This window comes from Halichoerus grypus, chromosome 1, assembly GCF_964656455.1.
Source record: "Halichoerus grypus chromosome 1, mHalGry1.hap1.1, whole genome shotgun sequence".
NCBI classification, from domain to species: domain Eukaryota; kingdom Metazoa; phylum Chordata; class Mammalia; order Carnivora; family Phocidae; genus Halichoerus; species Halichoerus grypus.
In genome coordinates, this window is record NC_135712.1 from 114374205 (window position 1) to 114388182 (window position 13978).

At 41.1% G+C, this 13978-nt stretch overlaps 1 protein-coding gene across 2 annotated transcripts in view; it reads left to right on the top strand.

Moving 5' to 3' along the window:
* Positions 1-10083: 10083 nt before the first annotated feature.
* PLOD2 (procollagen-lysine,2-oxoglutarate 5-dioxygenase 2) overlaps positions 10084-13978 on the top strand; it is a 97194-nt gene continuing 93299 nt past the window's right edge. Inside the window, exon 1 of one of the 2 annotated variants that reach the window (XM_036078143.2) lies at positions 10084-10510. In XM_036078143.2, the coding sequence (XP_035934036.1) occupies positions 10402-10510 (109 nt within the window). In that variant the 5' untranslated portion in view covers positions 10084-10401. The remainder of the gene's footprint in view (positions 10511-13978) is intronic. The other variant, XM_036078142.2, reaches the window with a different exon arrangement.

The following is a 13978-nucleotide window of genomic DNA, read 5'->3' on the forward strand; positions in this document are numbered from 1 at the left end:
TTCTTAAATGCACGTATGAAAAATTCAATTCAATTTAATTAGAAAAATATGTATTAATCAATAAACAGAACAGGCAACATTTCTATTCTTATGGAATTTTTAATATAAAATAGAGAGAATTGAACATATTTTCTTGTGCATTATTTGTTGCATATATGTCTGTTTTATAACTATAATAATAATAAACATTAAGTTGCTGTTTATTATGTGTTAGGCAATGTACTAGCAATTTTAACACTTTGCTCCTTTAATTCATCAACCATACCATGAGCTAGGTACTGTTAACATTCTCATTTTATTGACGGGGAAATTGAGGCTTAATGTAGTTAAACAGATACCTAGTTAAATATAGCAAATTAAACACATGCATTTCTGTCTTTCTCCAAAAATCCAGCTAAAATGTAAGGGAAGGAATAAAAACTAATACGAGTAGGTTGAGTGTAAGTGATATCAGTAAATTATGGGAACGTGTAAAGCAGATAGATCCCTAGTAACCCTCTTAGCAGAGTGGAGAAAGCTGAAACCTGAGTGCCTGCAGACAAGAAACAAAACAGTTCTTGGTGGAGAAAAGGCTCATAATTTGGAGCTGCTGAATAGCTTGGAATGCGAGATTGAGTGGTACAAACAAAGGGCTTGGTTAAAGGTCTGTATAGAAAGTCTGTAGGCCTCAGATCCCCTGTCCCACCTGCATTGCCAGAACACTACTCTTTCTTTGACTTCCTTCCCCCACCAGTAGCTGGAGATTTATTCTCTGCAGAATACCGAACAGAGGGCATGGATTCAGGGACCCACATTAGATGACTATAAGGAAGGGGGAGGGGCAGAGGGAGAGAGAGAGAATCCTCAAGCAGGCTTATTCACTGAGCGCAGAGCCCGCTGCGGGGCTAGATCTCATGACCCTAAGATCATAACCTGTGCCGAAATCAAGAATCCGATGCTTAACCAACTGAGCCACCCAGCGCCCCATGATAGTTAAATTTTTAAAAATATAATTATTAATCCAAGGAAAAACAGAAAACATACGAGAAAGGAAATGAAACCATAGAAAATTATTTACCTTAACAGTGAATATTATTTACACAACAATAATCATGCAAATTTAGATAGTAATCTAACTAAAATCATGACACATTTTGGGAGGTTTGGAGAGGGAGTGTGTGTGTGTGTGAGAGAGAGAGAGATTAAAGTACTGAATCCTCAATTTACTTGGTAGCCAGCCAATAAACAGATAATGGGCTATGTTGGCTGTCAACCATTTACTCATTCTTCCTAATGGAATCTTAATTTTAAGTTTCCAAAAAAAAACCCAAAACCAAAAAACAACTCCCTCCCATGTGACTCAGAGAAAGGTGACCCTATCCACATCTCTAGGGAAAGATTCTGACCAGGATGTGAGTTGGCAGTCCCTTTCCCCCGCCATGATTGGTTTAGTAATGACCATGTGACCTAATTCTGGCTAATGACACCAGGGGAAGTCTTTTGACATGTTTTTTGGGGGCTGCTGCTGGGCAAAGACATGAAAAATGGCAGTTCCTTTCCTTTTTCAGTATATCTTCATGTCGATGTAATGTCTAGGATGCCTGCACATGTTCTTACCAGTCCAAGAGTGAGGGTAGGGCAAGCCAAGAGCATCAGAAATACTCAGAGCCAGAGACCTAACCCACTATGCCTGGGGACCCTCCTGCTTCTGGACACCGTTCGTTGTGCAGTAGTAGATTTTCTTTAATTTCAACCAGTTCAAGAGTTCAAGAAACCCGGTCAAGATTTCCCAGGTGTTAAGTGGTAGAATTAGGATCGGGACCCAGGTTGACCTGAGTCGAAGATTTGAGGTAAGCATAATGCCATATCACCACTGCTGAAATACCTTCAGCATATACTTTAAAAGTATACTTCAGAGTATACTTTGAATACTCACAAAACTGGTTTTGTGACAGAGAAAAAAAATTAGGGCACATGAAAGTTAGCTGATAGGCAATATTGGTCATGAGTAATGGCTATATTAAAACTTTAATAACTTACCTTTCAATGCTTTAGTTTTGCAATAAAAATGACATTTTTTGTGATTTTTTTATGTAACTGAAGTATCAAAATTAATTATTTCCTATGTGTGCACTATACTGAGAATTGACATGGATAACAACAAAAAGACATGAAAGAACATAATATCTCTTCTATTATTTAACTAGGTGCCAAAATCAGTAAACAACAAATGTTATTCTTATCCTTATAAACAAGAAATGACAAAAAATATTACCTTGAGAGGATAATTCAAATTATTATTTTATCTGGGACATCAAGGTCTATCTATCCATAATATTCTGTTATCCAAAATTCAGAACATTTTTTTCTTTAATGGAATTTTATTTAGATACACTATAGACTAAAGAAATGCATAATATGATTTAATTTACTATTTAGCACAGTGATTTAAACACGCATGAATATATTCAAAGTGAGAGAACTGTCTAATTCATTTTGAAATCCTGAGGACAAAGTAGTGTCTGGAATATGGTGCCTGCAGGTAACTATTTGTTGACTGAATAATGAACAACTGTGCACCTACTTTAAGGAAAACATGGGTGGAATAAAGAGAAAAAGGGATTTTCCACTTTTGTGATTGATTTGTGGCAATTTTGCTGGGTGGATACTAGTTGTAACATTTATTTGTTTTTATTTATGCAATAAATAATAATTATTGAAAAACTGAAAAATTCAAAGGTTGGCATTTACATGACTGATTTGATAATACTTTTCATTTTAAGAGATTTTTAAATTTTTAAGAAAAAATATTCTTGTTTAAGAACTTCTTTACATGATTATTTACCCTTTATAGTCTATACCTGAAACATTTTTTTTAAAACTAATAATCCTTGGCATCTAAATAGTGTTCCTACTTTAGGTTAAAATTGTGGTTTTTAAGAATCATTAATAGCTGGAAAAAAATGAGGGCCACACATTAACAAAGTAACATGAGAGCAGTAATTAACAAAAACACTGTGATTGAAGGTAAAGATAAATTAGAGGGCACCCACTAAATGGCTACGTTCAGATACCAGAGTGGTGTCAGAGATAGTAATAGAGAACTTTGCAAAATATGATGCCACAGGGAGTTCACTGAACATTTCACATATTCACAAGCAGTCAGCAAGTGGGCTGCATGATCATTACAGCTACCTTCAAAGGTATGAAGGTACTCTGTGAATTGTGATCTGTGTCTATAATACAGAAAATTACATCTGATGCAAACCATTTCTTTTGGAAACCTGTAATGGAAAGTACTCTAAAGAAGACAACACTCATAATTCTGGGTGCTGCATTCAGAATGGGCATGGCATGGCATGCTGACCAATGCCATGCTTTTCTCTATTGGCACACCCTTTAAATTAAATCCTTCTACCTTTCAGTTCTATTGCAAAAATATTTCCTTTAATGTATGTCACAAAATTCATTTTCCAGATTTTAGGAATGATGAATTAAAAATAGTACTAGTACTTTCATGGCATATGTTTAAATAATATTCATTTCCTTGGGGCCAAAGCTTTATAATATTCTATGATTTTATTCTCTCTATTCTTTTTATAACATCTAATATTAGAATTACTTATATCTGTTTTATTGCATAATGGATCTATGTATTTCTTAGCTAGGCTACGCTTCATTTCCAATTAACATCATTGGAGATCTCACCAAGTGAAATTATAATACAATCTTTTTACTCATAGTATTCTGGCTGAATCAAACACTCATAATCAATGTATGCTAAGCTCAATTCTGCCTTAATCAGCTCTGCCAGAACAGGGATGTTCAGAATCAGACCAGCCAGTGGTGGGGCAGAAAACATAAGGAAGCACCCAATAGCAGGTGGTAAGATAGTGCCAGCAGGAGGCCTTGAGGAGGTTCAGAGGTTGGCGAAGCTAAAGAACTCCATTCTCTGGAGATTTATGAGACAAGGAAAGCTCTGGGTCTGCGATGAACTAGGCTATCAGACAGGGACCCAAGATATAGCTAAATACTTGAGCTAGGGTATGCAAAGAAGAGCCCGGTCACACAGGAAAAAGGTGACAATGTCATTTTTAGAAACTGGGCATGGTGTAAGATCAGAGTTGACTCAGGAAGGTGCAACTCCAAGCTGATCAGGAATTACTGATTATAGATTTTTATATTCTCAATACTTATGGAAAGGATTGGATCTAGATTTAGGGGTAGGACAATGAAAAAATCAAAGGTTTAAAGTTTATATCAGTTTAGGCATTTTTAAGAAGAAAAAGACCATAGAGTTACAAATATAAAATAAGGTAAAGAAGGAGTACTTATTTAGGATAAGAAAAGTAAACTTAACAATTGATGGAATCCTTGGGGTTCAGGTCTCCATTTTTTTTCCCTAAGATCTCCTTTGGTAGTTTCTGCAAAATGCTTTTTTGGTAATTGTTCCTGATTACAACCTTGCTTCCTTCTCAACACAGGATATTATACAATTCCCAGACACTCCCAATACGCCCAAGGGGCTCTTGCAAGTGAGGGCACTGATGCTTACACTCTGTTAGCTTCAGGGCAAATGTGCCTCTAGGTAGAGATGTTTCCATAGAGAGGTGTTAAATGGTCCTGAGAAGAAGCAGGTCCAGGAGAATGAGGGACCAGAAAATAGGAAATAGGAAATCATTACATACGACTGTTGAACAAGAAATTTTTGACACTATATTGTGGTTTAATCAGAATTAATATCATTCTGGTGTCACCTATGTCAGCAAACATGTCACAGCTTCGGTATGGAACTTTGGCAAAATCGTTTAGAAGACTGAATGCAGAAGCCACACATTTCTTTTGCTGACCTTGTAGGGTGACTCATGGCCCAGACAGTGTGAATAGTCATAAAACATCTGTTGGGATCATCTTTGGAGTACGTGTGTGCTCTCTGGCTCTCTTTACTACCCTGGTCTTCTCTTCTTACTTTGAATCTGGCTGAGTTTAGCTTTAGGTCTGACATCATTTTGCTAGGTATGAGGGTTTCACAACTCATACCTAGCCTCGGGGGAGATTCTATACAGTCATGCTCAGATGCCTAAATCATATAATGAAGGTTAAAAAAAAAAGTGGTTGGAAGTGCTGAATGGGAACTTGAATTTATAAAGGGCTTCTGTCTTTTCCTGAAGACAAAAAGAAGCCAGAGAAGTAAAAAAACTTCAGAAAACAGTCCATGCACATTTCCCCTGTGATAAATAAAAGTTGTTGTTGAAAGCTTTTTTGCTTACCATATGTTAAACATATGTTTATTTTCTCATACTGGTCTTGTCTGGATAGCCAACTCTTGAAAAAGTCACCTTGGAAATCCTTCCCCTCAAATTGCAGCTTGAAGAATTTAAAAAGAAGAGTCTCTCATTCGTAGAAGGCACCTTCAGCTTGGTGGCAACTTGCTCACCCTAAATTTAGAAAGGCTGGCTCTGACATCTGCCGGGAGGCTGATTTAGACCAAAGGGGCAGCCTGAGAGTTCTGCCGCACAGTGTTCTCCATGCCCTCATCTCTAGTGTATGTTACATTCACTGTGGTTTCTACTCCCATCTAAGCTTTTGAGCTTAAACTCATGTCCATAGTGCTAAAAGCACTGACCTTTTCCCAGGCTTTCTTCTATTTCCCATGTCTCTCTTTTGCAGAATTTTTGCTATTTCTCTAACTTTATCAGTCTCCTTTGCTGACTCCTCCTCTTCCCCTCAAAGCATTTGTCATCTCCAAGTTTCAGCTCTCGGCTGTCTGGTTGTTTTTCCTTCTCATCTATTTCATTTAACCTCTCCTTTCCTCTCCACGCCCAGGGCTATTTCATGTCTTTCCAAGGTTTGACTTCTCATTCATTCAACAAATATTCATTGAATAAATATCCCTGTCTCCTTTTTTTTTTTTCTCACACCTACATTCAAATGATCAAATTTTGTTGCCTCTACAATCAAAATCTACCTAGAAGCTGACTTGCTTTTATCAGGCTGAAAGCACCATCATCTCCTGGACCACTGCATTAGCTTCCAAATTGGTCTCCAGGCTTTGTATTTCATTTTCCCATGCCCCTTAGTCTAACCATGCATCTGGATTCTGTGAGCCTTCTTAAACCCTACACCAGACCCCATCACTACTATGTGTACAACCATCTGGATGGTGTTCTCTCTCTCTTTTTCACTTGTGGTGAGAACATTTACCATGAGATTGATCCTCCTAACAGATTTTTTAAATGTACAGGAGATTATTGTTATCTATGGATGCAATGTTATTCAGTAGATCTCTAGAACATATTCATCTTGCATAACTGAAATTTTACACCCACTGATTAGCTAGCTCCCCTTTTCCCCCTCCCCAGCCCCTGGCAACCACCATTTTATTTTTAGTTTCTGTGAGTTTGATTGTTTTAGATGTAAGTGCCTTATTTCACTTAAATATAATGTCCTTAAGGGCAAAGATGTTATCAGACTCTATGACTGACTTCACACTGTCTGCATGTCTACTTACCTTTGCCCTCCTCATCACTTCTCAGGGGCTACATCTCTCACTGGTCTTAGCCATGGTCACTGAACTCCTGCTCATTGCTAGCTTGCCTTCTTTTACCACTCCAGATATGTTCTAGCTTCAGAATCTTTAAACTCCCTGTCTCTTCTTCCCAGAACACAGTTTTCCCATACAGCACAATGACTCTGTTTCCCTCACCACTTTTAGGTCTTTGCTCAAGCATCATCTTTTCAGTGAGGCTTTCCTAGGACTTCCTATTCCAAGTTTCCACATACCCTCTCCTCCTTGGTCCTTCCTAGTTACCGTTCCCGATTTATTTTCTCTCTACTACTTATTACCATTATATGTTTATTATCTCTTTCTTTATGTAAGAGTCAATGCATAGGGATGTTTGTTTTTTCACTGATATATTTGTTTTATTAGCATCTAGGACAGTGCCTAGTCAGAGTAGGTACACAGTCAGTGTTTTCTGAGTGAATGAATGAATGAATGAATGAAAGAATACATGTTACTATGTGCCAGTTACTTAGTGTGCAATGATGAACAATTGGATCCTGCCCTCAAAAAACAAACTGTTTAATAAAACACTGTCACTAATGAGAGAGTTTTGTTTAAGGAGTTAGAAAGCCTGGAATAGGGATACCTAACTCAGCCCGAGGTTGGATGAGGCGCCAAAGTTGGGCTTCCTGTAGGAGGCCGCACCTGAGCCTGACAAAAGTTAGCCCTTTGAAAGGAGAGGTTTGGAGAGGAGCTTTTTAGATGGAGGGACAACATGAACAGAGGCATGGTGGCTGAGCAGATGCTGTGAGTGGTCCTCTCATTTCTCCTCAAAGCTTTTTACTATTTCCGAATATGTCAACCTGACTTATGGCCAAGAGCTGCATCATTACTGGGAGACTGCTATGCCTATGGACATAAGCAACCTGGAATGCTGAGAATTAATAAGTGCCCCTCAGCTCTTAATGACTAATGAGTGTTGGGGTATGTATACCCCTGTTCTCTTGCCCCTTGGCCAGGATATTTCTGAGGGGTAAGTACAGCAATTTTGTGGGATTGAACTCTATTTAATCACTGTTGTCGATTTAATAATGTACCCATTATCGACGAAATTCTCTCTCCTGTGTCACTTCACCCTCAACTACCCCTTTTCTTTGAAACTCCAACAAACTGTTGATCCTGGAATCTTGGCTTAGGGTTGGCCCTGGAGAAACTCAAATGAAGACAGTGATTTTTACCCAAGCTCTAGAGAATAAAAATGATAAAGTCTTTGGCCTGCTTTGGGACATAATAAAGCAAGCCATATGGGTTGTGTATAGGTATAGGGAGAGGTGATTAGGTTTGATAGTAAAGGAATTTGAATCCTACATGAAGGGATTTAGAATGTTTCCAAATTCCTTCTGAAATCTTTGAGTTGGGGATAAAGTAATCAAAAGAATATCTGAGTATGATGAATCTAGCTGTGGTATATAGTGGTATTGTACTGGGGGCAGGAAAGGTCTACAGTTAGGAAACAGTTCAGGCAGCACAGTTAGGACATATTCAGGAGTGCCTTAGTGAGGTGGCAGTGAGAATGGAAAGGAATAGATGGAGAGAAAATGTCAAGGGAAAAAATGACAAGATTTGGAATCGAGTTCTGCGTGTTGCGGGGGTGAGAGGAGAGCAGCAAATGTCTGAGGCTCTGTGAGTTAGAGAGCAGAAGTATCAACAGAGATGAGGAAGCTGTGAGTGGGATCTGGATTTGATGAGTTAAAGACATTTGGGGTTTGTGCCAGTGGAATGTCCAAGCAGAAATGTCCAGCAGACAGCTGGAAATATATGAAGGCAGGAAGGATTTGGTTTCAGAATTGGAGCTCTTTTAGACAGTGATAAAGGTGCCTGGCTATGTGAAAATCTCAAAGAAACACTTGCTTTATACAAGTCTTATAGTCCTGACCTTGTGACTCTAAAAGAGGAGAAATTTCATAGTAACCTGCAGGCATTGATGGACTTTGCAATTGAAATACATACTTGTGATGTGGAGAGGCTGTAAGTGTGTATAGAGGCAAAAGGGGGAGTGACAGAGCAGAAAGGTAGGCTCTGACCAGGTGAATTCTTGAAGATACGGACAACCAGGAAAGCAAGAAGTCCAATTCAAGGAGTTTGGCACAGTTCAGGTACAGTTGACAGGTTCTGGAATTCTGGAGACTTAGATTTGGTCAAAAGACCAGCCATTCCTTTCAGAGTCCTCAGGCTCGGAAGACTGATGTTTGTTTTCTGCCTAATTTTGTGGAGTGGCGCTGGCCACACGCTGAAGGATGTTATTAGGGAATCCATCCCTTAGCTTTTTCTTCTTCAGGCTAAATAAACCTATTTCATTCTTCTCACAGGTCATAGTTTCCATTTCTTTAATTATTTGTTATCCTTCTCTGAACGTTCTCCAATTTTCCTTTAAAAATCCTGAGACCAAACCTTCAAAACAGTAACAACTAGCTTAGTTCTGGGCACAGGAAATGATTTTCTAAAATGTCACATCCAGGCAACATTTCTTTGCAGGTTTTTCCACCTGTTTTAAATGCGACCATTTATTACTCATCTATATACCATGCTAATTTTAGACAAAATGAGATCATAATGGGATATCTTTTTCAATAATTTTCTGTTTTAACTTCAAAGGCTCAGAGTTGGAAAAGGTATTGGCTCGATTTTTTTTTTTTTCATTTTAGGAAAATAGAGGTAGAAGATTACAGAATGCTACCGCATTACCAGTCTGATTCTTTTTCTCCCATAAGATAGCTCATGTCATGAAATATATGAAGCAAAATTGTCACGCTTGTACTTTTTGCCCCTGCTCATCCCAACAGATTAAATACTGGGCTAGCTAAAATGTGATGAGATGTAATACAGAAAAAGGGCATTTGCTTAGACAAGAGTCAAAACTGGAAGCAGGGGAGAACGTGCCAGGGACCTGAGAGATCGCTCAGACAACTCTGGGAGTAATTTTCCATGTGGACTGAAGGAAGATCTTGTAAGGCGCAGCCCCAGGTTACACATGCTGGACTCCAGTTCCGCAGGATTTACAAGCCATTACTGGAGAGAGTCTATGGCTCTCCTGGCACAGGCAGAGGAGGAAGAAATGTTCACTGGACAATAAAAAATTTCGGTTTACAGGGTAAAATAAAAGCAGGGCCTTCCTTCTACAGAGTGAAGAAACTTGCCCCCTGAGTAAGGGTTGAGGGTGGGGGGCGATCCATTTCCATGACTTAAGAGTCTGGCGAGGTCTCTTCAGCGAAGATTGCTGAGGATTTGCAGTCACTGTGATTAGAGAGTAGTCTCCAAATTCAGAGAAGAGCAAATTCACACCCTCTGAGGCTACTGGGAAGCTTCTGGTGCTGAGGCAGCAGAGAAGAAGGGCAGGGGAGCACCGCCCGCCCGCCAGACTCCCCGCGGCTCCTCCCCTCTCCCAGGCCCACTCCCAAACTTAAGTACACGCTCCCTTGTTCCAGCCAGAAGCCCTGCGTGAGCCTCTACACGTAGCCGCAGACAGCTCCTTAAATAGGTCGGAGTTGAGCAAACAATCCCAGACGTGGGGCCGGCAAAGGCGAGCGGAGGCGACCGCACCGACGCGGCGGGTCAGCTGGCGGCCAATAGCCGGGGTGCGGCCCGCCCTGTCGCCTCCCCCTCGGGGAGCCTATAACTTGCCCGCAGCGCCGGGAGGCGCTAGCCTCTCCGCGACTCCGCGACGGCCTCATTTCGGCCGCCCTTCCTCCCGCAGCTCCAGCTGCCCGCAGCCGCTCCGGGGCGCGCACTTGGCCCGCCGGCTCCCGCCCGCAGTCGTCGGCCCGGGGCGGACCGAGGTCCCCGCGCTCTCGCGAGAAGTGCACCGCTGCTGGGCAGTGGGGGTGCCGGAGCTGGAGCGGGCTCTCCGGAGGCCGAAGATGGGGTGCTGCGCCCTGAAGCCGCAGCTGCTGCTGCTGGCGTTTGTCTTCCAGCTCTGGAATCCCTGCCTGGGTGCGGACTCGGAGAAGCCTTCCAGTATCCCCACAGGTGAGCCCTCCCGCGATTTGCCCGTGTCCCGGGAGGCTCGGCCGGGTGGGCAGTTCATTCATCCACCGGGGCTTGCCAGGTGAGTAGGAGGGGCGCCCGTCCCTCCCCAGGACTGCAGAGGTGAGTAGGTGGGAGCCTGTCCTTCGCCAGGACCACCGAGGTGAATGACTCAGGACCGCTGAGGTCTTCCCCAGAACTGCGCTCGGGCGGCGCTGGTCCCCGGGGAAGTGGGGGAGCCCCCGCCCTCCTGGGTTCTGGGAGTTCACCGCAACCTATGAGCGCACGAAGTTTTCTTCAGCACAAGCTGGGGTTTCCTTTTCGTCTTGCAGGTCACTGGGCGCCAACACCTTTCGGGCAACTCTCCTTTCTCCTCCTTTCCTGGAATTGGCATGATTTATTCGTGTTGGAAGAGGCAGTAGTCCCTCTGTGACCCAAACACGGGGCTCAGTGTACTTTCTGATTGATGGTGACACATTCCTTCCAGCGCCCCAGGAAGCAGCCGGTAACACCTACCTTTTGCCAAAAACAACGCTCAAAACCTTGGTTGTTTTCAGTAAGGCTGCCTGGCTACCCAATACCTCCAGGTGGCGGCTTTCCTCCTTGGGGATTTGGAGGGGAAGCTGTGGACACACATCTCCGCTTAGCCACCCTTTTCCTAAGCCTGGTGCCATTTCTTGTTTTCAGAAGCTGGAACTGCAGCGAAGAGTCCAGTCAAGTTCATGTAAAACAAAACTTTTTACATTTACCAAGATTAAAGAGTTTCACCACATGTTTGCCTAAACATACTTCGGTGCCATTTGCAGCACAGGAGATTTCCTTGGAGTTTTCCGCTTTTGTGCTCTTACTCTATGCTCAACACTCTGAAATTAGATCTCACACTTAAATGTCCTTGTGCTGTACTGTTTCTTTTTTTAAATTAGGATCATTTTGTCCTTTTTTTTTTTTTTTTTTTGGTAAGTAAATAGGGCGTTTTTCTGCTTGAACTTTAAGCACAAGGACACATTTCTATTTCAGGTTTACAGTCAGAAGATGACATTTGGTGTAGAACCCAGCTAGTCCATCTAAGCAGTAGTTTTGTCTTCATCTTTAAATGTTTAAGAAGGCTTCAGTGGGCTAAATTACCCATCTTTCTACATTCCTGCCAAACAGTACTTGCTTTGTTAGCTTGAAAAACTTCAGCGTGTAGATGGATTTTTGTCAGTTACATGATGCTTTTCTTTCTTCTAGATAAATGTGTTGATTTCACAATGGATTTCTGAACACTGTGTGGTTTCTTTAAATTTGAACTGAGTTTTTTCATAACTTTAAAATTTTCTTTTAGTGTAACACCTAGAAAATAGACGAGTAAGTGCCTTCAGCAAACTTGGAAATGGAGACATTAAAAAAAACAGTCCCCAGAAAAATGACTTTCTTTGTTGAAACACCCAAGGAAACCTTACTGGGAAATAAAATAACCTCGAAGGGCTTTGCTACTTTTAGAGGGACCTCTTCAGCCTCTGTATATTTTATTTCAGTGCATTACCAACCCCCCCCCCCCTTTTTTTATAGAAGGCATCTCTTTGTAGCTTCCTTTAGGTTTTCAGTCAAAATCATCTTGCTTTCCCACTCTGGCTTTTAAGTTTTATAGAGCTGGACAGTAAAGTTTTAATGGATTGTAACATAAGGGAAAGGGAATTTTAGATATGAATGTTTTCCTCAGAAACTGAGCACATAAAACCCACTGCTGAAATCTGAGGTCTGGTCGATCTTGGTGGGTAGGCATGGAGAATTCAGTTAGCGCCTAAATGCAGGAAAATATTAATTTGTAGTACATGGAGGCAGCAGTAGCCAGTTTGATTATGAACTTTTGTGTAGGTGAATGTGATGAGCTGATAAATATAGATGATACACTGCTCAGTAACATGGCCAGTCATGTACTATGTCCCATTTTCTCCCTAAAATATTGCAACCGAAAATTGCTAAATTGGAAATTTTATTTATCCATCTATCAAGTGAACTTTAGAACTCTAACTTGTTTCACTTAATAGGAGGTCTTTAAGAAAAGTACTTATCATTTCTATCCACCTGTGTTTGTCACCATGTCCCAGTTAGCCGTGAAGAAATAGATTACACCAGGCTTTTTTGGCCCAATTGACATTTTGAACCAGATAATTATTTATTGGAGGGGGGCTGTCCCATGCATTGTGCTATGTTTAGCAACATCTTTGGCCCCTACCCGCTAGATACCAGTAGCACCCTCCTCCACGTGTGAGAATGAAAAATGTCTCAAAATGAAAAATGTCCAGGGGCACCTGGGTGGCTCAGTCGTTAAGCGTCTGCCTTCGGCTCAGGTCATGATCCCAGGGTCCTGGGATTGAGCCCCGCTTTGGGCTCCCTGCTCTGCGGGAAGCCTACTTCTCCCTCTCCCACTCCCCCTGCTTGTGTTCCCTCTCTCGCTGTGTCTCTGTCTGTCAAATAAATAAATAAAATCTTAAAAAAAAAAAAAAAAAGAAAAATGTCCAAATGTCTCCTGAAGGGCAGAATTGCCCAGGGTTGAAAACCCCTGGATTAGAAAAATCGATGTGGATCTGAGGCAATGTGGCATTATAGTATTACTGGAATGATACTAGCAACTCCTTTTTGAAAGCAAATGTTTATAGTGATTTTCCATTTTTCCACTGTAGTAGGGAATGTGCTATTTGAATCATATTAATCAAGTTTTGGAATATGTTTTTTCCTAGCTTTCTTTGATACTGTGTGTTGACTAGAGTTGAGAATACCACTTTTAGTTATACCTACTGAGGGTTTTACTGTGTACTGTGTTCATTCCTATTTGGTTGCCATTTTGTTTTTTAGCATGGAAAGAATTGAAATAAGATTTTGGTTAAAAACAATTATTTTCTCCTAGTATTATTTATTGGAATTTTCCCTTAAAATTTTATCCCTGTGGGAGCTTTTGAGGCAAAACCCTCCTAATGAGTGTCCACAAATCAGATTAAAACCCTGATTTATCTTTCATATACTTTTCTGCCTTCTGGATAAGAGGGGGAGAAGAGTGGATGTATTTATGCCTCGTATTTACAAACCAGGTCTCCAGGCTTGGATAAAAATTTCTGTGTGTTTTCTAAGGTACCTTGACTATTCCATGATCTAAATTGGGCAGAAACCAAGTTTTGGGCAAAAATGGAGGAAATGGTTTCAGATGTTTCTGTCAAGACCTGTATTTTTCAACCATGTTCATTTATGAACTCTTTAATTTACTGTGGGGCATTCAGGGAGGGAAAGGAAAGGTTTGTCCCATCTGCTGATGCAAACTGGCAATTTTTGGGGTGGAGAGGGAAAGACCAACGTCCTGGAGAAACCTCTGGAAGGGAGAGAGCGAGGCTTATCCTCTGTGTACTTTCTGCCGCACAGAACGGCTCATCATGCTTAAGGAGACTATGCCTTTTATTTCATAATCTAAAAAGGGACCTATGAAACACCTATGGA